Consider the following 25,852-nt stretch of genomic DNA (forward strand, 5'->3'; position numbering starts at 1 on the left):
TTTGGCTGTGCTTTCAAGTCTGCAATTCATTCTCCTGCCCTGTGAAGTTAATTGCTGCAGTGTGGTTTGTGTGGATTTTTATTTACAGTTTGTGTGTACTTCGTTTTCGGACTGAATTTCCTCCACTTAAAGACTGTTCCTGGGAGAGTTTTTCTCCAGCCGAAGGTAACCTGGACATTGGGGGCAACGTTGGAGATAATAAAGGAACTCTTCATGCTTATTTGACTGTGCTGCCTTTGTGCCACACCCTGTACAAGATAACACATGTACAAGATAACAAGTATAGGTATGAACATAAACATGAACAAAGGATGTAAATACAGATAAATGGGGACAGTGGGACAGGGACGGTAGGCATGGTGGTGCGCTTATGCACGCTCCCTTTAAGGACTTCTTAGGAATGGGCTGGGGTCCATGGTAGACAGTTTGAGGAGGACTTAATACAGGAAATCCTCAACTTACAACTGGTTGTATAGCAACCAAAGTTACAAAAAATTATCCTGCATTTGTTCTATTCTTACTGAATTTCTTCAAGGTTTTCTATAAAAGGAGAAAACTTTACAGAAATCTTCATTGGTCAACTATGATGTTCTTGAGCACGCTTAGTTATAAGGAGCAGATGTTAATTCCTATTTTTCACTTGTCCAATGGTCTGGCCTCCTATACTTCCATTAAATCCCAGGGGAACAGGTCATAAGGGAAGTGCTTTTATTAAGCAGGTTTTTTTTTCAGCCAGCAAATTGGAAAGAAGAATAGCGTAAAACAAAAAGACCAGCTGTTACCAGCCTGCACCACCTTCAACAATAAAGAAACTCAAAAACATTGCCATGGAATGTGGATTTTTGCCATAAAAAATTTCTCTTCCAGGGAAGAAAAAAATGGGAAAGGCAAAAAAATGTAAGATAGATTTTGGCTCAGTATTATACAAAACAAAGAGAAAACTTGGATGGTACAAAACATTAGTGCTGAGCCCTTTTTTAAGTGAAAAGATTCATACTCTGGAATTTTATAAAGTCAAATGTACAAACATTCACTCTGAGAATGAGGTTGGTACAGTACAAACATTCACTCTAAGAATGATATATTAGCAGATTTAGGTCCTAATTTTTTTATCTGAAGAGTAAACATATGCATCAGAACATTTCAACCATAGCAATAAAATTATTAGCTTAAACATCTAGTAGAAAAGCATCATGTTGATATTAGGAACAAATTAGGAAAAATACAAACAATTTAGTCAACAGATCAATTAAATGATGAAGAATTTTAGTTAATGAGATGCATAACACAGCTTTTGGTCACAGTTACTCTAATGCCTTGTTTCTGTTCAAGTAAATGTTGTAGGAGCTACTACCGTAGAACGTTTCCTTTTAATGCAGAATTTGAGGGATGATGATATCTCTCTGTATCGAAGCCCACACAGATAAGGTAACAAAGCCTTGGGCAAAGTTATCAGGACATTACAAACTATCATAGACACCCAAATTCCTGTCTGTGGCCCAATTACAGCATTGACATAAAGGAGTGACTCCACTACAACAGCCAGAAGAGGAGAGAAATGAAAGAATAGGATAATGTGATGCATTATGAATGTCACACTGGCTCGAGAGAAAATGCTTCTCCATATTCCTGATTGCTTTGTTTTAAAATACAAGACCATGTAACCACAAAGAATGAGGCTCAGACAGATAAAAAGGGCAGACACAGAGAGTATGTAGCAGAATTTCATGGCATTGTTTCCTTGTAAAGTCATTTCCAGTATTATTGGAACGGAACAGTTTTCTACTGGACATTCCCCAGAGTCTTGAGTGATGTGTAGTATTAAGAAAACAATCCCAGGGAAAATTCCAGAGCAGATCCATAGAAACAGAATCATTTTTTTTGCTCGGGAATAAGGCAGAATGGAAATATAATGCAAAGGCCACAATATGGCCAAATAAGTGTCCAGGACCATTGCTGCAGATGTTAATAAGCCTCCACAGTAAGTCATTGCTAGCAAAAACAACAGCATGATACAACCACTTTTTGAGAGGTTGAAGGTGGACATACTGAAAACTGCAGACAGAGTATAGAGCAGCAGATACATCAAATCACTAACCAAAGCATTGCCCAATAAAAGGTACCTTGTTTCCTGACGTATGTTGACATGAGAAAAAATCACAAATAAGATGAAAGGAATGATCACGATGGCTGCCAGAAGACAAATTATTGGTGGAATCAAAAACATCTTCAGTTTGAAATATGGAGGGTAGACAATCCATTCTTGCAGGCTTTTCAGAGAGGGGTTATCCTCAGAGAAGGAATCATTTAAGCGCAATTCTCTATAGAAGGAGATGTTCTCTTGCAAAATCCTTGCTGATGCACATAGAGAATAGCTCATTTCTCCAAGAAATTCAGAGTGGCAACAAACACAGGTTCTTTAATAACAAGAAATTGAGTTCTTTAATGTTGCACATTTGTGATAACAAGTAACAAGCATTTTGTAGAAATGTTTGTTTTGAAAACTATTTGTAGCCAACTCCAAAACAATGATATTATTCTACAAGACTTCAAAAGTGAAACCCAAATTCCTGAAAAATTGAATACATCCTTTTCTAAAAATAAAGAATGTAATATATAAGAAATTTCCTCACAAGACTTAAAAAGTATGAACTATGGAGCAAGCACTTGAGGAAGGAAATAAATGGGTTGCTCATCGTTAAAATTTTGCTTTTGTCTTCACAGAATCATCATCACACAAGAAAAGCAGATGGACCATTAGCATGATTAAACAGATGTGATGATATAAAAAAAGTACATTCTAAATATGCCAGTGTAATCAAGTTGTAAATGAATGCAAAAGGCATGGTTGCTATGCTTAAGTGCAATAAATGTATTAAATCAATGTAATCGATAAAAACTGTGCTATTAGCTCATGAAATACAACTGCCTCATAATCTTTATGATTCTCTGAAGACTGCACTTGTACATTTCCATTTAATCCCTAAGAGTTGGGCAGAAGATTCCAAAGTTCAGCTGGACTATACAATGATGGAGCGTTCAAACAATTCTAATGCCAAGATGGCTGAAGCATTAAGAGGGCAGAAAAAGTGCTGTTTCCCATTGCATAATATGAAAGGGTATTAATGTACATGAGCTCTGTTTCTGTTGCATTTGAATGCATTTGCATTGGAGCTAGCGTATCTCTCAACCAGCCTCTAAATAGGTCAACCAGGCAAGTATGGTTAGAGCAGGGGTGTCAAATTCACATTGTCATGGTAGCATCACATGACTGGAAGGCTAGAGGATCAAACCTTTACATTCTGGAATTGGTGCCCAACTAGCAGCTGACAAGTATGCGGCAAGTTATATTATAAAGCAGAAGAAGAGGTGTTGAGTCTTACTTTTCCATGCAATCACCATCCCATGTCAGCAGTTGTTCTGGCTGATCAATGTCTTTAAGATGGGGAGCAGCACAGCGATGTGTCACACACAGGAATATGGAAGCACATCAAATTGCATCCATAGCAAAAGTGTTGTTACCTCTTTAAGAGAAAAACACTAGTTTAACCCTGAAGTATGAGGAATATCTGCAATTTGTTTCAGTTTTGTATTGAATGTGGTAGAAAAAAAGAGGTGACCGGCTCATGTTTTATGGTGGGCAAGTGTAACAGTTATGTGATATGTGACTCTTATTAGCCAGGATGAGATAGGATATTCATAAAATAGAAGTAGAGGATTCAGATAGTTCTTCTAAGATGATTCCAATAGTTTTTCTAAGATTTTCCTTCAGTATGGTCCATCCCCAAGCTTTTATTGTATTTTTTTTTCTTTGCATTGCTTAAGAGAAAATGAGAACATAGTATTGATTTTGCAACAAAGGGAGATGGGGACACCCTCCCAGACTACAGTAATTATTGAATAGAAATGTTTTCAAATGAAAAATTTATTTACAAGGATGCAGCTTGATTTTGTTCCATTACCCCATGATTGTCTCCCTGTAAATTGGCCTATAGCTGTTTTGGAACAATTATATTAGTAGAGAAAGAAGGTGTTCAGTACATTAAAAAAATACTTTCTATCTTTCATGTTGTTGCCATTAGCTTGGCTATTTAATTAGAAAGATATTTTGCTTCCATAAAGGACTATGCTGACCTGGGTGAATTTCTGAAGTAAATTGGTGCAAAATGTAAACAAGTGGAGGGTTATTGTTCCACTTCCTGTTCCAAGTGTAAACACAAGTTGGAACTGCTATATTTAAAGACTAATATCCCCCTTCTCATGCAATTCTGCTCATGTATTTAATTTATGTTAAGTATTTTTATGAGTTCCTGATATTAAGAAATATTAAGGTTGATGTGTCCAACAGATTACTGCCTCAGTGCTGGCCTCAAAACTCTGTAAATCTTTTCTTTCATATGTGCCTGGATTTTGAGCAAAAGACACTGTATTTAAATATGTTTTCAGCTAGATTTATAAATGGTCTCTGTGGTCAAAACACTTTTGTAATTCAAGCTGGAAAAATCATTGTAATTAATACTAGAAATAATTATTATAAAAACTTGCATTTATGGTAGTTGACTCCCTTTGAACTGAACAACATTTATGCCTAAACAGATTATGTATCAGGAAACAGTTTTGTGCATATTTGAACTATGCCCTTAAACATTTGACAATACTTTTAGATTATTTAGAATAGTTTGTTTCAGGTTAATGACAATTAATTTGAATCTTATTAAATTAGCAAATATGTAATTATTTAAATATAGAAAAGTATGTCTATCCCCTCTTAAAGTTTTGCAATTGACAAAAAAGACCCCAAGTTATTGATAGTTGCATGCAGTTTAGTCCATGTCATGGTTGATATTACATTTCTTGCATTGTATATGTTATTTTTTTAAACAGTAGCAATTATTTCTTTAAATAATCCCTAATCAACAGATTGAAGCACATTTTAACAAGGAACATAATAACCAGCTATTATCCTTAAACAGCTTTAGTTAATAAAATATATTAAAAACTCTATTAGTTATTGCCTTTGAAAATCAGTCTTACAAACTCTCTCTCTCTCTCTCTCTCTCTCTCTCTCTCTCTGTGTGTGTGTGTGTGTGTGTAATTATCAGAGAACAACACTATATTTTATTATAGCAGTCAATATTCATCAGCAACTACACAAATAGCTTATAAAAACCTCCCTGTTCTAAAATTGGATATATGTACACATTTGAAATCCATGCAGAGAGTGACATCTAATACCTGAAGAGACTGAAAGATTGGTTAAAAAAAGGAAGAAGGGGAGAGAGGGAGGGGAAAAAAGAGAGGGGGAGGAGCAAATCCCAGTAAAGAGAAGAAATCAGCCCTTACGAGTCTTGAATATATTTCATGAGCTTCTATATAAAGGCAACAGCCTTAGTAAAAAGGATGTAGTAATAAGGATTTCTGCAGCTGGCATAATAAGACATGGTAAGTGTGATCTTTTGTTGCTTTAGCGGATTGCTACATTTTGGTGCAGGGGTGTGGTGTATTTATTTTTCTTTGTCAGTGCTAGAGTGTTTAGGATTATTTTGAATGAATTGCTTGCCACTGTTCCTTTTTCATATTTTCAACATGCACACATTCTTTGTGCAGAAACTGAACAGCAAGATGATGAGATCTGGTAGGTTAAATACTCTGTGCCCTTGTACAACAGATTGCTATATCTAACCAGTAATGAAATGCTGATTTTCTCTCAGGTGAATGCAAGCAAGTCATGGGGTGTGGGGAGGCTTTTCCCTCTGTAGACAAGCTAGAGATTGGATGCTATATTATATGTTGCATGCCATGCAAGTTTCCTTAAGGTATGAAGGAAAACAAGAACAACACATCCCTCAGCTTTAGACATCGGGAGGAGAGGCAGAGACATTTATAAATAATTGGTGCAGAATTTTCACACAAGAGGCATCTTGATGTGAAATCAATTAATCCCTCCCCCACATTCCAGTGTACAGTTCCTTTTCAATTGGCCATTTTCACAACTGCAGCAAATGAGTAATTTACTGCAACTCTTCTTTAGGTGGCTGGTCAGGGTACCAGATAAGGCACTATCCATTGTGCTGATCATCTAGAAATAGTGCCATGCATGTAAAGAAAGAAAAGAGGGAAAGAGCAATGCAGGTGCTGCTATTACGTATTTTACTTTTCAAGGAGAGAAGTGAAGATGTTGCAACAAAGGTTTTTTTTGAACTACATAACCACAATCATTTAATTAAATTGTTGTTTACATCTTTTTACAAAGATTAATACTTGTACAAACATGAAAGCTTAACAGTTTAAGAATTAGGTTTTTTTAAATGGATATTCTGTTTGTTTGAAAATGATCCAAAAGGATTTCAGATGTTTTGATGCATCTGTGAGAAAATCAGGGGCTGTCCTATAGCAGTTGAAATGAAAATGTTGATTTACCAAAGAGAGAAAAATGATAAGAAGACCAATGAAATTAAAAAGAACTTCTGCTTTATGGAAGGATAATTGTTTTTAAATGTGTGGGAAGTTTTACTGACAAAGTTTGTTTAGTAGATATGCACACTTACCCAAACATACCACTCCTTTATTTGATTGAAAAAACTAAGAATGCAAAGCTAAGGAATTGTAGAAATATAAACATCACTTAATATAAAGCATCTCTGAGGGTCCTGTGGAAGAGCCAAGGGGAGGGGAGTATCCATGCTTCAGAAAACAAGCTATTCCAGAGGAGGGAAGTTGCTATAGAGAATATTATATTGACCTGTAGTATGTATTAAACTTACAATAAATAACAATCACAAGCATTCATTTGTTTAGTTGAAATCAATGGGAATGATTGGAATCACAATTACCCAGTTACAATTACCACTGTAATTTGAATATGAATTTGAAATCACTACTGATTTCAAAGAGAATTACATAAGCATAAGTCAGTTTGAATCCAATACCTACCTTTCATCTAATATGTTGTGAATTAAGATAAAATTGTGGACTTAATTATAGTTTCCAAAATGAACTGAATGTTCATAAACAATAGCTAATGTACATTTCTACATGGGCCTAACTACTCTAAAAAAAGAACAGTGCTATTTACAAGAACATATTTCAGCTAGAATAGCCATCTGGTTTTAAGAAAGTCAAGCTGAAGTAGAAGGGATTTTGGATTATCAGTGGGTGGCTAACATGAACTTTTTAAAATGACACATTTAAATGTTTAGTGACCTGACAACCTTTACTGAGTCTAGCATGCTGCACTGATAGAAATACATTGCACAAAAAACTCAGGTGTTCTACAAAGCAACACTAAAATATTACAATCACAAATTTTACAGTATGTAGTAAATATATCAGCAGAGACAAGAGAATTAGGAGAAACATTTGATCAATTCCACTTGATCCTGCCAAGTCACTATTAATATCTGGATTGGATTTGGAAATAATGCATGAACAATTGTTCTTCTTAAACCCTTGACATTTTAGATGTGAGAACAAAGGAAAGGGCTTATTTTCTTTTATTTAGTTCTCCTTGAGAAACTTGAAAGAAATGTTGTTTCTTTACTTAAATAGATTTGTTTTTACAAATCTGAAATTCCCATTGTAGATAAAATATCATAGAAAAGTAATGTTGTTAGGTTTCCATCAAAGGTAATGCAGCAGATACCCTTTAAGTTTTATTCTATTTTTCTAATTATAGGACCAGCTGTGATGGAGTTCAAAAGAGGAAAAACTTTCATAAAATCTAGCATGCATCTGACTCATGAGAAGCTACCTTTAGTGCACATAAATCCTAGAGAAAAGGATAATGTCAAAGCAGACATAAAAGAGAAGAGCCAGCCTGATGTTGACATTCAAAAAGCAACTTTTTCTGCAGATAAAAATGGCAGTTTTTCCAACAGATTAACAAAAGCTGGCTCTAGCGAGAGCATACTGTTGCTACCCCAATCTTTCTACAAGCCTGTTAAGAAAAGCAAAACCCATGACTGTGTTCTAGGAGGAATAAACAAAACTGAACCATGCAGTTACAATAATGAAAATTCTGAAGAGGAACATTTAGCTTCTGAAAAAAACAAAGGGAGACTCATCAACAGTGCCAGCTTTTCTGGGCTTGGAAACACCCAACAATCTAGTGGCAAGAAAGAAACTGTGGTCAACTCAAGCCATTTTTTGAACAGCCCTCAACAGATGATTGATTACCGCAACTTTGTACCCCAAATGCCCTTTGTGCCAGCTGTTGCCAAAAGTATACCTAGGAAGAGAATTTCCCTGAAACGATCCAAAAAAGGTTTCCGAGATATCTTTCATATTAAAAAAAATAAGCCGGAGAATATTGCCTTGTTTTCAGAAAAGCAAAAAAGGGCATTTCCAGGCTACAAGTCAGAATTGGCAGGAAAATTTGGTAAATATTTATTTAAAGCTGGTGAAACCTTTTCTACTGATTGCTTGACACAAGACTTATCTGATGGTGAGCTTCAGTCTGAGTCTTCATATGAATATTCAAGTGCTTTGTGTGAAGATGTTGCTTCCCTGAAAAGCTTTGATTCTCTCACGGGATGTGGAGAAATCTTTGCAGATGAAAGTTCTGCTCATATGGAATTGGAGGTCAGCAAAGAAATTTTGTTTAGACAATCTCACCATAAAGAGAATCCTGCCATGGGTTCCTTTCAAGGAGGAGTAGAGCAGCTTGCTTCCCCAGCTCAAAATGAAGCAGCTGATTTTTCAAAACTTTGGGACAACATCAATAAATCGGTGCAATTGCACCAGAAGACATTGTTTGATAGGAGTTTGCTGACAATATCTAGCAGTGAGTTGGAAAAAGCAAAGAAGGAAGCCAAAGGCTCAGTGACTGACTTGGTTTCTTCCCCTGATTCTTCTAAAGAAAGTTCTATAGATACAGGGACCCCAAAGAGTGACAACCAGGAATCTATGTCCACTAGTGATGAAGGATACTATGATTCATTTACTCCTGGGCATGATGATGAAATAAAGGAGGTTCAATCCCCTGGAACACCAACTCAGTTTCCAAGAGACAGTTACAGTGGAGATGCCCTATATGAACTATTCTATGATCCTAATGAAGATCAAATCAGTCCAGTTCTAGATGATGATTTATGCTTCTCTGAAAGCATTTCAGAAAAGGCAGTCGATATACCTTTATCAATTTACAGCTTTCACGTAGGGTCAGAAGAAAATATGGCTTCCCAGCCAACCATTGATATAATCAGTCAGGGATTCCTTCACAGTACATGGAAGGGCAAAGAATGCTTGCTTAAGCTATGTGATACTGAGCTTTCCCTGACCATGGGGATTATCAATTGGCTGAGAAAAAAACCAGGACTGTTTTCCCCCCAAGACTTTCCTAACAATCCTCAGACACAAATGAGAAAAGAGGATGAGCCAGTGTCTCAATCCATCCCAGATTTTAAGGAAAATAAAAGCAATCCAGGGGCATTTTCAACTGATAGCAAAAGCGGAATCCAGACATATTCAGCAGAAAGAATTGAACATGATGAAAATGATATCCATGTATGTACCTTTCTAGAAAGAGAAGAAAATCTGAGTGCCATGTCTGAGATCATAATTAACAATGGCATACCAGGTGACAGACAAAGAGTAGAGGACAATTGGGATGAACTATTAGTAAATTCATCAGAAATGAAGTTGTCTCTCTCAGAAGAATGTACAGATATTAGCATTGAATCTCTGCCACTAGAAGTCTCAAATGAAGATTCAGTTTGTCACATTGTTATGGATAATCATGATGCAGAATCATGTTCTTCTTACATGACTGCAGCAACTTCTCCAGATTCTCTAGAGCCTGAAGATGACAGTGAATCAAACAATCAATCCTGGTCTGTTGAATATAAGGATCCAATGGAGCCATTGAGCTTCTGTCATTCTCAAGGTTCCATTAGTGAGACTTCAAAAGAGAATAATACTAACATAATGCAGCTTTTAGAACATTGTGTTACTCAAGCTGCTTCTTTAAAGATTGGTTATGATTCTAAAAACAAGCCTTTCAAAGATAAAGGGACTGGCAATGAAGTGAGCAATGATATAGCTGCAATAACTCAATTTAAAAAACAACCTCAGTTGCAAAATGAACGTAGTGACATAACCCCAAAGCCAAAGTATGTTCTTGGCCACCAGGCAAATCAATATAAGGTTCAAACAACAACTGATGCCAGGTCTTCATATTTTATGAGTCAGAAAGAAAATATCATTTGTTCTAAAGATGAAAAAAACTTAAGTATCTTAGATTGTGTGGGTCAAATTACAAAGAATAAACTAATGTTCGAATATGCTCAACTGAATAGTCAAGCTTTGTCTTATATCAAAGATTTTAGAGTTGAACTTAATTCTCAGAAGTCTTCTGCAATGTCAGACATTTGCAGACCTACATTTTTACCATTCTTCAGTTCCATTTGCTCAGATCCAGCCAATCAATTTTCACAATCTTTCTGCAAAAGGTTCCATTCATTGGGGAAGCATTCATACAATCAAGGGATTATACAACCTGGCCTGCCTTTTGATAGCTATTCAAAATTACAGTGTAAAGTGTCACCACAAGTTGCTTCACTTTCACAGGATGATGTCAAAGAGAGGACAATAATGGAGAAAAACCTGGAGTAACTGGCTGAAATAAGGTGAGTTTTGAAGTAAAATCAATGCTGCATCAAGGAAAAAATACAAGGTTATTTCCTTTCCCTTTTTCTTGGCTAGCCAAATATTTTTAGGAATTCTATTATTATTATGCCTTTAAATCTTTACTCCCTTTCTGAAACTTCATTCCTTTCCCTACGTTACACGGTTAAAACGAGATAGAGAAATAAACCACAAGAAATGTATTTATTTGCAAAAACAAGCAATCTGTAATCTAGGTGTTTGTTACCCCCATATTAGACATTTATGTCATGTAAGAAAAGTCATTCTTCTGTAATTATGTTTTGCTTACTCATGTGGAAATGACTTATGTTGACCATTTGTGGAATATATAAATACATAAAGAAGTAATTGGACACATGCAATTATATTTCTATAATTAATGTTGAAACTAAGATTGTATTTTACACACATACACACACACACACACACACACACAAGTTCTCATATTTTAATCAGTTCCCATTTAGCTGAATAAATATTAAATTGATTTTTGAATTATTTTTAAAGAAGAAAAGAATTTTGGCTAAATTCATATGGGTAAAGTGTTATCCTAACTTTCTTTACATAAACATTTCTCCCAGTGTGCAACTTCTCTGGCTTACTACACATCAATATCCTTAGTCCAAAGCATTATTGTGATCTGAAATGAAATATGCATTCTGTATAATTCAATGTTCGCTGATACTATTTCACAGCAAATATATCTTTTGTGAAAAACTGTGGGAAAAACCAATTGTTGTTGCTCATATTTGTGATTTTAATTACTAATTATTCAAACATGCATGAAGGGACACATGCCCTGACTGAGAATGTGAGATCAAATCAAGTATCTCTCATGACTCACTACATCATAGATAAACAACTTGTGCAAAGTGAGGGAGGGAGAAGCGGGGGTGGGGAGAGATAGGGGTAGTGGTTGTGTGGCCAGATGAAGATTCTTTTTTTGGCTATTTCCTGGTTTATGTATCCTGAATACGAATACAGAATATCAAGGAGCATGCTCAGTGACCAACCAGTCAGCAACTTTCATAGAAGAGTAGAGAAAAAGCTATTTCATAGGTGGAAAGGGTATTAAATAATTTTTCAAATATGAATGTTTATTTAACGTAGCAATGGGAAATATACTGTATTTGTTTTAAAGAAAAATAAATTCTCGATACAGATAGGAAGGGAATAAAATGTTGAACTAAATCATGATTGATTTAATTATACAACATTTTTATTAACATCAAGTAATTATTTTATTTTATTACACTTATATCTGCAGGCCACTGAAACAGTTATGAGGATCTCATAAATATATAATGTCCTGATGTAATATTTTTATGAGATAAATACAAACCTATATAAACATATCGGAAGAGATTGGAGGAACAGCCTGGAGCACAGGCGGGAAAGGGGTGACATGATTGAAATCTTTAAATAAGGGAAGGCAGTATTTTCAATATTAAGCAAAAACAAAGAATTAAGGGGCATAACCACAAAATTGACAGGAGCAAAGTTCAAAAGTAATATTAAAAAGTATTACTTTACAGAAAGAATAGTGAAAGCTTGGAACCAACTTCCAGCAGAAGTAGTGAGTCAACCATCAGTAACTGAGTTTAAACTTGCTTGGGATAAACACATGTCTATCTTGCAATAAAAATAATTTTTTTAAAAAAGTAAAATAGTAAATTAATTAATTAAAAAGAAAAAAAACAAATAAACTCAAAGGGCAGACATGATGAACCACTCTTTTTCTGCCAACTTTTTTTTTTTTTTTTAATGTTTCAATGTTTCTATTGCAGCCTGCAAAAGTAGTTCATGAGATGTACTGCAAACAGACATTATAGAACTTGGGGCATTTTCTAATATACTCATTTCTAGCAGCTGTCGCATGCCACCAGTTGTCAATAAAGTTGCCTGTCAGTCAGTACAATCTTATGACTAGCTATGCCAAATTAAATGCACGTGAAGCTCGTCTCCTCTCACTAAGTTTTGCTGTCTGAAAAAAGGATAGTGTTTACATTAAAATTTATCATAAATTTAAAATGTTGACGTAATCTCTGGTTACACCATCATTTAATCTATTAGTAATTTTAGCACATCTCTAACCAATTGCTTTTGGTTGCCTGCTAAACACTTAGTTACTTGAAATATTTCAGAGAAAAGACCTACAAATCAACAAAAATGCTTATGATAAATCCAGATTTCAACTCACATAGAGCTTACTTTTTAGCTCACTTCATATATAGGCTTTTCACTTACCATATTTTGAGTGTCTGAGCATGTTTAACTTTAAGTATGTATATTAAGATTTTTCCTGTATTTTGTAAATTGTTTTTATTATGTACTTTTTCATAGTGGTACACTGGGAATAAAGAAAAGACTAGGGAGCAATCTTACCAATTTTCCTTCTGGTAAATTTGAAGATTTTTGACTGACTACCAACTAATGCAACCATTTTGTAAATAAGGAAGTCCACCATAATGGCAATTATTTTGCGAAAAAATGTACAAAGATTCCTAGTACACAAAATTTGCTCACTAGGCAAGAAAAGTTGTTTTTTTTCCTAAACTGCACCAGGATGATGCTATAGCATGAAGTGAAGAAGCAAAGCAGGTTGAAAGATAGCTAATATTTAAACATGATATTGCATAGAACTATTATTCTTTCTGTGAGCCACTATAGAAATGCAATAATGCAGATCTTCTTCTTCTTCTTCTTCTTCTTCTTCTTCTTCTTCTTCTTCTTCTTCTTCTTCTTCTTCTTCTTCTTCTTCTTCTTCTTCTTCTTCTTCTTCTTCTTCTTCTTCTTCTTCTTCTTCTTCTTCTTCTTCTTCTTCTTCTTCTTCTTCTCCTCCGCCTCCTCCTCCACCACCACCACCACCACCATTTTAGCCGTTGTCTATCCACTGCAGGTTGAAGGCTCTTCCGCATTTTTCCAACCTATATGGTCCTGAGCTTTCTTTTGCCAAATTGGGCCTCAATACTTGCATCTTGTTTTAGTCTCTTTTGTAGACACTTTTTATCAAGTGGGATCCATTCTATGACTGCCTTGGTCCACCTGCCATCAATTCTTCTTGCTATGTGACCAGCCCATTTCCATTTCAATTATTTTATTCTCTTGATTATATAATATACTTTCATTTGCTCTGTAATCCATATGCAGGTCTTTCTATCTTGTCTTGTAATGCCAAGCATGTACCTTGCCATGGCTGTTTGCATCACTCATATTTTTCATATCGATTGTGAGGTTAGTATACATGTTTCACTGGCATATGCTAGGGTAGGTAGCACACACTGATCAAAAACTTTTCTCTTCAGGCATGCGGGGAGGTTGAAAAATTCTTGAAAATTATCTTAGCTTGCCGAATGCCTGCCAACCACATTTAACACGCCGTTCAATTTCCTTTATTGTATCAACTTCCATTGAGATCCATTGGCTAAGTTATATGTAGTGGTCTACTGTGCCTAGTTCTTCTCTGGGTATAATTTTTTTTCTTTCTTTAGTGAATTTATTAAACAGCTTTTAATTTAGCTTTTAATATAGTTTTAGAATAAAATTTAATTGTAAATATAATTTTTAATGTAGTTTTAATATATTTTTCCTGTAAAATTCAGATCAAAAGTAAATTTTGTTCTTAATTGTCAAGATGTGTACTATTTTAAAACCCAATAAAATTACAATAAAATAGCAAAAATATATGGAAGAGTTCTAGATGCTTAGGAAACAAATTTTTTTTTCTATATTGTTGATACTACTTGGTCTTTATTAAAGCATTACTCTTTGAAGGAAAAAAATATAGTTTCCTGGTCAATAGAACAAGGCTGTTATTTTTTCAGCTAATGAAATCTTCACAACTTTAAGATGTGTAAGTTTCTTGCTGGGGAATTCTGGGGGACAAATTCCACACAACTCAAAGTTATTAAGTTTGAGAAAAACTGAGGTAATGCCTTTGTTTCAAGCAGCTGCTAAAACATAGGGGCAAGGGTCAGCTTTAAAAAATGGCAACTGCACTTTCTAATAGCATTTTCTGGAGAGTATAGTTCAGTTCATATGTACAGAGACACATAAGATAGACAGGTCTATTCACATAGTCCCCTCAGGTTAAAGATTTGCTTCAACGTAGGAAGTTTCTGATAAAACAAAATCCTTGATGATGCAGAAAATTCTATTCATATCCAAGTATTTGCACAGCTGTGGATAGAGTGATGCAGCTGGTATTAAAAGCAATGATGAAGGTGGGGATTCCGTATTTGAACATTGTATCTAATATCAAATGCTTTGCCTGATAATTATTTGATGCAGGATACAGATCTCGGTTATAAACCTCAGTTATTATCTTCTGGCTAGAGAATCTATATTGATTAGTGGTAGGCCCAAGGCTCTGACAGTAGTTTGAGTGACATCTAGCATCTGCCCAGGAAGAAAAAAACAGATGCTAGATTAAACAATTTTATACTTCATTAAACGTCACTCTTTCAGCCGTGGTTTTGACTCATCGTACTGCCAGCATCTAACCTGCTCACTGCTTGCCATTCGTGCAATATTTCCTCTCCCTAACCTGGCTGAAGGATGTTTATTATCTTTATATTAAGGTTTAAAATAGGATTTCCCCACAATTGGCTCAACTACATATTATGGAGATTATTATAGCCTCTTATAACACTTACAGCGATCAAAGGCAGAAAGAAAAAGAAATGCATTATTGCAGCTCTTTCTCAAAATAACTCCTTACATCTCTATGCAGAGGCAGGTTTCCATGGTGACAAGTTTAGAGAGCTGGTTTGGCAAACTCTGGCAGTACTTTACTAAATGGTTGCCACGGATTTGAAATCAGGGTATGTTATACACTCCTTCTCTTTCTCTTGGAAAATATGAGTTCAAAAGGGTATGTGGCAGTTTTATTTAAGGAATGGGGACACAAATATCAGAAACAGAGTTATCTTTATTAACATATTTGAGAATTGAGTGAAAGAATAGATCTTAGTCATAGGTTGATACTCCACACACTTTCTTTTCATTCAAATTAAATATTTTTAATGAATTTCTGCCATAGCATTTACCTACAGATTATTCAAAATAGGTTGCCATGGACTCAAGAATGATGTAAGAACAAATAAGCGGCATGGAGATTTACTGATTTGTGGTTGGTTGTACAATCCATGAAAACGGGAATGGTGGAAAAAGCAAATTGCTTGAGGCATATCTTCTAGTTTAATAGGAGATGCCAAATTCAACAAAAACATTATTACATTTTGCTATTGAGAGATTTCTGAATTGTTTTAATTAATGGTTAATTTTTTTCTAGAAAGTATATGCATTTGAATTGAAGATAATTTATATACAAAATGCATTTTAGGAAGTAGATTTGTAAAAGTATAAATAGTGGCAAATTATATACTAAAGTGTAAATGCTAAGACAAGCGCACACAAAAATAGATACACATCTTCATGATAACTTTTAAGAAACTGTAGATTATAGAAATAGGATTAAATACATTAACTTGATTTCTTTATTTAAGGAAAGGAATATATCTAATTTTGATTCCATTTGGGAATGACTTATGGATTTCATGCTTGTGATGGAAAAAATGAAACTTTGATGTTGGTTTTACTGATTAGATTGGTTCATTGTTATAGAAATGGCTAATATTACTGTGTAAAAATAAAAAGTTGAGGCTGTTATCTTCTACTTTGCTAAAAGAGACAGAAGTCAATACTTTTTTTTCTGTTTCCCCTTCTACCCCACACTCTCTTCTCTTCCTTTTTTGCTTCCCCTGGTTTTACATTATTTTTATTTTGTTTTGTATTTGTATTTTATATTGTAATAAATAAATAAAAATGATAAAAAGAAATAGGATTAAATAAACTTGAAAACAATTAAAACCAGAGTAAAAATTGCACTTGATTGGGTTGTTGGGATCTGGCTGGAATAAGGAGGAATGTCAGGTTCATCCATAGCAAGATAGAATGCCTTTGGAGATTTGATTCTCTTAGTTTCAGGACTTTGTTATTTTTAGATTTAAAATGGGACCGTGTTGTAGTTGGGATCTGTGTGCAACCTGGCTGGACCCTCAGCTTCTGCTCAATGAACAGGTGGCAGCTGTAGTCTTTGCACATGTTCAGCTAGGTGGCACAATGGTTAGAATGCAGTATTGCGGGCAAATTATGCCCATAGTCTGGAGTTTGATCCTGAGAGGACTCAAGGTTGACTTAACCTTCCATCCTTTCAATGTTGGTAAAATGAGGACCCAGATTATTGGGGGCAATATGCTGATGTTTTAAACTGGCCAGAGAGTGCTATTGCTACTGCTCTTGGTGTGCCAGTTGTACTCTGTCCTGGAGTGACTCCTCAGAGTCACTGTATGGAGCTATTCTTGAAGACCATCCAGAAAGAGCAGCTGGTCCAGATGAACAACGGGGGGAATGCCCTTATGATATCCATGTCATATAAGCTGCACTGGTAAGCAATCTTTCCATATTAGAATTAAATCCCAAGAGTTTTTAAAAGAAAACTCTTGTCATGGACTTTTTGTTGTTGTGTTGGTATTCTCATTACTCATGGAGAAAACATCTTTGGAAAAACTGTTTTTCCAAAAGAAAGGGAGAATACAACATCATTATTTATGTTTCTGATAGAAAGTCACAAAGAAGAACAAGAAGACTTATTATTTGTTATTGTACAGCAGAGTTCCCCAACCTTTTCAGTTTTGCAGATTGGTGAGTGGGAGGAGAGGGAATGGTTCCATGTGAGTAGCCAGCAAGTGTGCATTTGTGCAACTCCATTTGTGCTGGTGGGCTCGTGCAAATGGAGCATGCACACACACCTGCTCACCCGCTGTTTGCACAAATGGAGATGTATGCATGCTTGCCAGCCATTTTTGCCATTCCAAATGGCTCATAGCCCAAAAGTGGGGAAGTGGGGTTGGGGAAGTGGGGTTGGGGACCCCTGCTCTAGAGCACAGAAGATGAAATTTCAGTTACAAGATCTAGGTTGGAAGAATACAAAATTCTATTGAGTGTTAGGAAAAAAATTCTTAAGAGTTAAGAGTGAAGAAATATAATGAGCCCTCACCATACCTTCACAAGAGCTTGTTCAAGCAAAGCTGGAGAATCATCATAGATACGTAATTTGATTTGTGATACAAATGAGCATCACTTTCAGAAGGACCTATTATCATGTGTCCTATTTTTATGTTGCAAATTGGTTATGGACAACAAAGCAATTACAATTTATCTATCAGCAGAGGGCAGGATATCTCTAGCATTATTTGAATGTAATTCATTTACTGGCAATAAAGTCATAATCAAAGCAAAGGAGTGGCGAAGAAGATAATAGAAACAATAGCACTAAATAACAACAGCAACACCAACCAAATCTACAACCCTCTTCCTTTTTTGTATTTTGCAATTTGATGTGTAAAGCAGTGCTTTAGATTATATAAACTTAATGACATTTTTCTTTACTTACTTACTTACATATAAATATACAATTTTAAATTTAATACATTTAATACTGTACATTTCAAATATTTACTTTTATTTTTAAAATTGTAATATTGTTTACATATATTTTTTCCAGTATTTGATGCTGTTTTTAAAAACATTTAATCCTAGAAAAACACTAGAACAAATAGCAACTCCTACATAATGAATTAAAAACAATTGTGGAACAAAGTATTCTGCCCAAATACAACAGAGAAATAAGAACAGAAGAACGTTCAGAAACTAGATTATTAGCAAAAATTGAAAGGGAGGATTTAAAAAGGCTAACCATGATCAAGAACAGATTCACGCAATAATTTAATTATTATATAAGAAATAATTTTTCTTATTTAGTGACCACAATTGGGACAGACAACTTGGTTGTAAAGCAAAGCTGTTGGTAAAAGAAATCATGACTGTGTTTAAGATCTTACTTTGGACTTCCTTTGTTTTGCAGACATGATCAAGAATGTGTTCAACACTTGGCAAACTATTCTAAAAGGAATTTGCTTTGTATATAAAATTTGCTTTATGTGAACTAGAGCTTTGTGGGATTGCTTCAGACTAGCTGCTACAAGGACTGGTACCCTTGTATATCATATATCATCCTTATGTATCATATGTGTTTGATTTGGCTTAGCATGAACCCAATCATTTGGCTTATATATAACTTCTACCACTGATGTGACCAATGAATCAAGGATAAGGCAGACCATGACTTAGTTATGATGAACCCAGGCACTTGCATTAAGGTTTTGCATATTACATTTTGTAGGCTAACTTGTGGAAGGGAGGCAGGCCTATAGCAAAGCCTTTTTGCCAATACTCTGAACAATATGGCTGCTCTTGAAGATCTTTCTTAATTTAAAATAAATATTTAAATTTGTTAGCATATTCATCTGAATTTTATTTTCAAGCTCTTGTGATCACAAACCCTGATTACATATTGATTTTTATAAACAACTGCATTTATTTGAGGAAACATTGTCCAGTTTTGCATATGGTAACCCACCCTTCATCTTTCCTGCCATACATTGCAGATGACTCCTTGCATATAGTTAGTCATATTATAATTCCAACTATTTGAGCTGGGTATGTGTTGAAGCAATTACAAAGTTTTACAGGATATGCCAAATTCATACAAAAATGATTATTTTCTTCCTTTTAATGTTAGAGAAAAGGTGCAGAGAAATCATAGCCATAATGAATTGCTTAGCTTCATTTCTCATTCTGGTTTCTAAATGTATTATTTTTTATCTGTATTGTGTATTTGACAATGTTAGAAATTGTGGAATGTAATGGCAGAAGTTGCTTGTCCCTCCTTTTTTTGAAAGGCTACAACTACATAAACAAGTATAAGTAGCTACCACTGCTATAGCTCAACTTGAGGAAGAAGTTGGTATTATATGTTCTCTAGAATACAAATGGGGTATATTTGTTAGAGCACAGACCTTCATCATTTATACTATTGGACCATTTTTTCAGATCAGTATATTCTGAAAATGTTACAATAAAATAGATGTTGATCAATTTAATATTCTTCACTGAAACAAAACAATTGTAGAACCGAGTTCCTCTATCACTTGCTCTCATAATATAATAATCACAATACTCCTGACAAATTCCAAGCTGGAAAATTAAAACACCATATAATAAAGAAATATGTTCTTCATATTCCAGGTACAACTCTATAGAAATCTGGCCTTCCTCTCCATTGTATAAAAATGAATTTCTCATCAAGTGAGGTAAGAAACTGGTGTCACCAGTGACAGAGAACTAATGAAGATGCAGCTGTGGACAATCGTGTTCTTCTTAATCTCTTCCAGAAGAATTTGGGTTTGATCATAGTATATTCTTAACACATTATTTTATTCATTGAATGCATCTGACAAATGAAAGGGGACAACCTAGACTCAGGAACTGGTCCTGCTGAGTCAAATATTAAATACCTTTTATTTTTAAAATATAGGTATATACCTTTCCTCATAATTTTCTTTAATGTGGGCAATTTTATGAGATTTCAGAAAGTGTAAGGATGTATGCCATGATACCTATTAAAAACAACGCCCGAGCCCATCTAAGATTGTTGTTTGCATACAAAGGATACAAATGAATGTATTCCTAAATGTTTAAGGATTTCTGTATGCAAATGGGCGCTTCGTAACTTTTTCACATAGCTTGAAACCTTGCTGAGAAACAATTGCTAATATGATGATAATCAGCAATGGATCTACATCCAGCTTTCACTTTCCTTCTTTCCTATCAATCACAAATGGCTGATACAGTTCTTGATTGTACTTCAGCTCAAAATGAGTCTTTTTTCAGATCAGGGAACAACTCCTAAAGAGCGATGCCGATATGTATGTAACACTGGATTAAAGACCATCTTCCATTGAATATAGTTTAGTACTTTTGGTTATACCATGATTCACCATTGTGCCTGATTTTAGTCATTTGAGCTCATGTGTTTTCATCTACAATACAGTTGATGTGCCCTATTCAGGCCAAACTACTGTATAAGTAATATCAGCCCTTAGAGGTATTTCAAAACCTATCTCCTGGATTTGATAGGAAAAATGGGATGGAGAATGAGACACAAACAGCAAACATTATAGCTGTGAAAACTTATCTCCTATATATGCTTTGAAGTTTCTTGGTGTCATCCCCTGCCTATTTTTATTTCCATCTATCTCACTTCCCATATCAGAATATCAGTTGGGAAGAGTTGGGTTACCATTGTTGGATTTCAAAAACAAATGCCAATATATCATGTTATGGGAGCAAATGACAGAGCAGTGAACATCAGGAGGACTGGAGGCAGCCACAGACCAGTTCTCATTTCTTATTGTAAAAGCACATGGTAGTAAAAGTTTGGTCAGCTGAGCAAGATCATGATTTTCTTAATGTTTTTCTTCGAAAATATCATTCTTTGGTACAAGAACATGGTCCCTATTTCCAAGAGAGTTTGATCTTATAGCTAAAATTACATCTATTGCTGTCTAGAGGAGTTTATTGTAAAAGTCTACGATTATCTAGATGCCTCAATAGCTGGGGAAAAAGTGTCTCCTGAGAGGTAGGCTATGAGTGAGTTCAATTTTGTATTTCAGACTTGGCCCTCTTTTTGTTCATCAGGACCCTCTTTGGATATGATCTGACTTGTTAAATATGATGAATTGTAAATAGAATCTATGTTGCCATACAGTCTTTCTTCAAGTGGAAGGAGAATGTTCTGCAAGAGGTTTCATTTCCAGCATGGATTTACAGTGTTGTATAAGTTCCAGTCATACAGGATATAATTTTTCTTCATATAATATCAGCCAATGTTAACATGATTGAAGAAATTACACATGAAATAGCAGCAATAAAAAGATATGTGCACAGACAAATGCTGCTTTGGAGCTCGGCAACAATGATGACCTTGTTCTAATTCATGTGCCAGATTTTCTCTGAATATAGAAGAAAATGTATGCCAAGACTACAATATCTGAATGTTCACTTAATGTTGCAATGTATTTTGTACTGGAAGGAATCCATTCTCAGGACTCTAATCTTTTTCTCGACTGCGTTAAATTAGTCTATTTCCAAACTAAAGTTTAAAAAGTTGCAAATTATAGCTTGGATAAATATTTCTTTTGAGGCACAAACCTTTTCTCCTAGTGCTTGCAAATATCTTTTTTAATCTGCTTCTGCTTCGCTTCACTTCATTTGATTAAATTTTTACAGTATATATTATCTAGGAGCCTCTTTCCTAAACCAGGAACTTAGTACTTTTAGTTGGGTTTCTCCAGACTTAGAAAAATTAGAGCCAAAATAGAGATCAATTTTTTCTGAGTATACTACCTCATATTCCAGCATGGCTTTCTCAGTACAATAACTCATAGTGATTTCTTAACACTATTTGTAGTCTGTACAGAATTTGAATTCTGTGGGTTAGTTGTTCATCTGATGCTTCTTGGAAAGTATCAGCTGATTGGTGATTGGGAATGGTATTAGCCTTATTCTAATTGGCCTATCATATCAATGTGGTTATTGAATTATCTGAATGGAGTAAAGTGAATCCAATTCCATCCATTTGTTGATGGCTCCTTTCTTTCAATGCCAGGCTTCCAGGAATTCTTTGACTTTTCTGCTGTTGGCATGTTTACTGGTCTCTTTCAGTCTGGATAACCCAACTAAAATATGAATACAGTAACGAATCTGGGCTACCATCATCCCAAGGAATCACTAGTAACTTCTTCAGAAAATTTTTTTTGCATAGCATATTAAAAATAAAGATGATGTTTTGAAGTTAATTGTGTATGTCATGCTTATTTAGTATTCCACTCTACAAAAATGTTGTCAATTGGCTTAAGCACTATGTAAATAAATACAGTTTTATCTCAGAATGCCTATATAACATTTGAACTATTCTCTTCATGTTGTATCAGATGTCTAAAATTATATTTGCTGTATAACAGTGGTTACGTAATTGCATAGCCACATTACTTGATATTTATTTTAAGATGATTTTGATGTTTGTTTTGATTATTTATAATGTGCCTTTGTCTCTGTCATTATTCAATAACTGCCAGTGCTACTAATTATTCTTAGTATTATTATTTCATGAAGATATCCATTTTATATTGAAATAACTATTGGGCCTATTTATTTCTGCCATTATGACAAATGAAGAAACAAATTCTAGATGAATGCAGTAACATGATTGCAAAGCAAAATATGGGAATAAATATAAATAGTGGTAATAATGGTAACTGTGTTTTTTAATGTGATAACATAGAAAAGGCAGTTGGAGTTTCAGCACTACAGCTCCCATGCAGAGTTGTAGAGTTTCTTCTTTCTGGGAGTGAATGTGTACCAATAGCAATAGCACTTAGACTTATATACCACTTCACAGTGCTTTACAGCCTTCTCTAAGTGGTTTACAGAGTCAGCATATTGCCCCCAGCAATCTGGCTTCTCATTTTACCAACCTCAGAAGAATGGAAAGCTGAATCAACCTTGAGCTGGTGAGATTCGAACTGCCAAACTGCTGGTAATTGGCAGTCAGCAGTGTTAGCCTGCATAATGCATTCTAATTCTAACCACTGCACCAACACGGCTCTTCAAGCTGATATCTTGAATATTGCCTGGACAGTGGATATATCAGTCATCAGCCTGCATATGAGCATGAATGAACAATTTCTGTTGGGAATCTTCATATTTGCTGGTTGTTGTATTTAGTCTTTTTTGGGGGGGGCACTACAAACATTGTATCTCATAAATTTTTAAAATGGTTGACACAAATATCCATATTTAAAATTCCTTTGATCAAGGAAACAATATTGTTTGAATAGTCCACAACATGAATGGAGAGCAAACATGCTTTCTTGCATTCATACACATTTATGAATTAACTTTCATTATCTGTACCATATTTATTTCTATATATATATAAAACCAATCTTGAAAAATGTAGTAAGAAAGGAACATTTTTCTCCAGAAGTCCAAAGTGATACTGTCTTTTTCAATTTTATCTCCAAAAAAGCCCATATGATAATGTAGGATAGGCTGAGGGATGTTTACTAAGTAGGGACTTGAATTTGAATCATCCTAATCCTAATTCACTTCTAACTATTATTCCAAACAACTTTGGTTATGACAGGATGAAATTAGTTTATATTAAAGTATTAAATAGTTTATGGTCAAAACCACTGAGAGGCATGAAAAGGCACCTACATTATTTTTTAAAATTTATATATGTATTCTTTATTAAAATATTTAAAAGGGTAGAATAAATAGCTAAATAAAAAGTTAAAAGCAACATAATGGATAAAATATCAATAAATACCTAAAGAATTTACAAGTATCATAAAATTTAAAATGTATTGTTTCATTCATTAATTAAATATATAAAGTTAAGTTCATTATATCATTTTGAGAAATAAAAAGAAATATCTATATAATTGTAAACATGATATTAATGTTTATATCATAACTATTTGTCATTATTATAAAAGTAGATGCATATAATCATTTAAAGGAAGAATATAAAATAAATAAAAAAGAAAGAACAATAAGTAAAAATAGTGTTCCTAAACTAGATAGTTGTAACATTCTTTTATTAAACCTGATGCATTAACATCATTAGAAACACTTAAATTTTCCTAGTAATTGTTAATTATTTCCCTCTTAAAAACCATATTCTAAGTTTTCCTTGTATGACATATGATACAGTATATAAAGTACCCTTTCTTGCTTAAATTTAGCCAAACTTTCATTCTGAATCTATACTGTTAATTTTATCATTGATTGACCTTTCCAAATTATTATTGAGAAGTTCTCCCTTATTCCCATACAATTTTTAACAATAGACATTTTTTGGGGGGAACTGCAATTATTTCTCTCCCTCCCTCCCCCTCCTCACACAGAGTATCAAGTGAGGCCATGAGAACTGAAAAGATTTACATAAGTAGATTTGCTGTCAGGTTCACAACATTGTGATGTAAGTTAATTATTGGTACCATCTATAAAGAAGGGCTGGACTGATGTCACAAAAGTCCAGCCCTTTTGCTATGTATATCACCAATAATTAATTAATTCTGTTTTTTTTTATAATAATATAATCTGTATTTTGATAATATCAAAATTTGTGCAGTTTCAAAAATAAAATGAGATATAGGTAGGACATAAGGGATATGAGATATAAAGATAGCATGGCAATATTAGAATTGGGTTTGCCATTTCCATATGAAGAACAAGAATACATGGTGCATACACACACACACACACACAGATACACATACACACACACACACACACACACATGAGAAAGAATGAGAATTGTTGAGCTCTTGTTATTACCTTTTGAAGTTATAGATTATAGTGGGTTCACATTTTCTGCATGAACTTGAATTTGTCAACATAAATTATGTAAATAATCTCTGCCAGATTTTACAAGTCCATCATCATAGCCACAACTTAAGCCATAATAAAGGACAAAGGACTAAGAATGTGTGTTATAAGTTGTGTGCATATTTCATCAAACAATATTCTTAAATGTATGGATATTTATATAAAACTTCAATAGTTATTTTAAGTATTGTTCATTAGTAGGTACTTTATTCTAGCACTTCTTGCTTCAATTGTTAGCAAATGTGTCGAGCCAAGATGCTGATTAGTAAACTCTGATATATTGAACTACCCTTTAAATCTTTTATATTTTGCTTGCAAATCTCACTCTCCTGTAATAATTGTTATATCTCTTATTCGTCATTCAATAATAAGAATCAAATGATGCAATTCAATGCCTTTAGATTGGTTGTAATACTATATGTTTAGTTGGCAAACTGTATTACTTAACATACTTCAAAATGTGACAAATCACACCTGCAGTATTTAAGAAGTCTTCTGCTTTTTCTGTTAGGTGAAATACTTGATTTTTGGTTCCAAATTCTGCTCTGATGGCATGTGCTCAAGTACAAGATAACAATTTTGCATTGCTTTGATTTAGCAAACTCAAGTTTTTAGAAATATTTGGTTCAAATGTCAGCATAATAAAAATAGCCATAATGAATGTCCAAAAAATACAAAGGAGTTTAGCTTTAGAATGAACTGTGTTTCAAAAAAGGAGAGTTGATAGGGATGATGTGAATCTGTTTTGCTTTTAAGGTCAGACCAATGATAAAATAAATAAAGGATGGGCTGAATGTGTTTATTTGCATGAACCAGCATGATTTTGTATGCATGGTAGACATTATTC

The 25,852-nt window shown here is 34.3% G+C and overlaps 2 protein-coding genes across 2 annotated transcripts; one reads left to right on the plus strand and one right to left on the minus strand.

Annotated features, from left to right (window-relative positions):
• Window positions 1-1,327: 1,327 nt before the first annotated feature.
• Window positions 1,328-2,380, minus strand: GPR148 (G protein-coupled receptor 148). Its single transcript, XM_026701661.2, has one exon. It carries the CDS (start codon window positions 2,378-2,380, stop codon window positions 1,328-1,330), a length of 1,053 nt encoding a protein of 350 aa, XP_026557446.2.
• A 2,986-nt stretch (window positions 2,381-5,366) lies between these two features.
• On the plus strand, window positions 5,367-23,928 carry AMER3 (APC membrane recruitment protein 3). Its single transcript, XM_087932987.1, has 3 exons — window positions 5,367-5,442; window positions 7,676-10,625; window positions 19,795-23,928. Exon 2 carries the CDS (start codon window positions 7,687-7,689, stop codon window positions 10,609-10,611), a length of 2,925 nt encoding a protein of 974 aa, XP_087789113.1. The 5' UTR covers window positions 5,367-5,442; window positions 7,676-7,686; the 3' UTR covers window positions 10,612-10,625; window positions 19,795-23,928.
• Window positions 23,929-25,852: the final 1,924 nt, after the last annotated feature.

This window comes from Pseudonaja textilis, chromosome 4, assembly GCF_049901715.1.
Source record: "Pseudonaja textilis isolate UNSWEBS1 chromosome 4, rPseTex1.2, whole genome shotgun sequence".
Taxonomy (NCBI): Eukaryota; Metazoa; Chordata; class Lepidosauria; order Squamata; family Elapidae; genus Pseudonaja; species Pseudonaja textilis.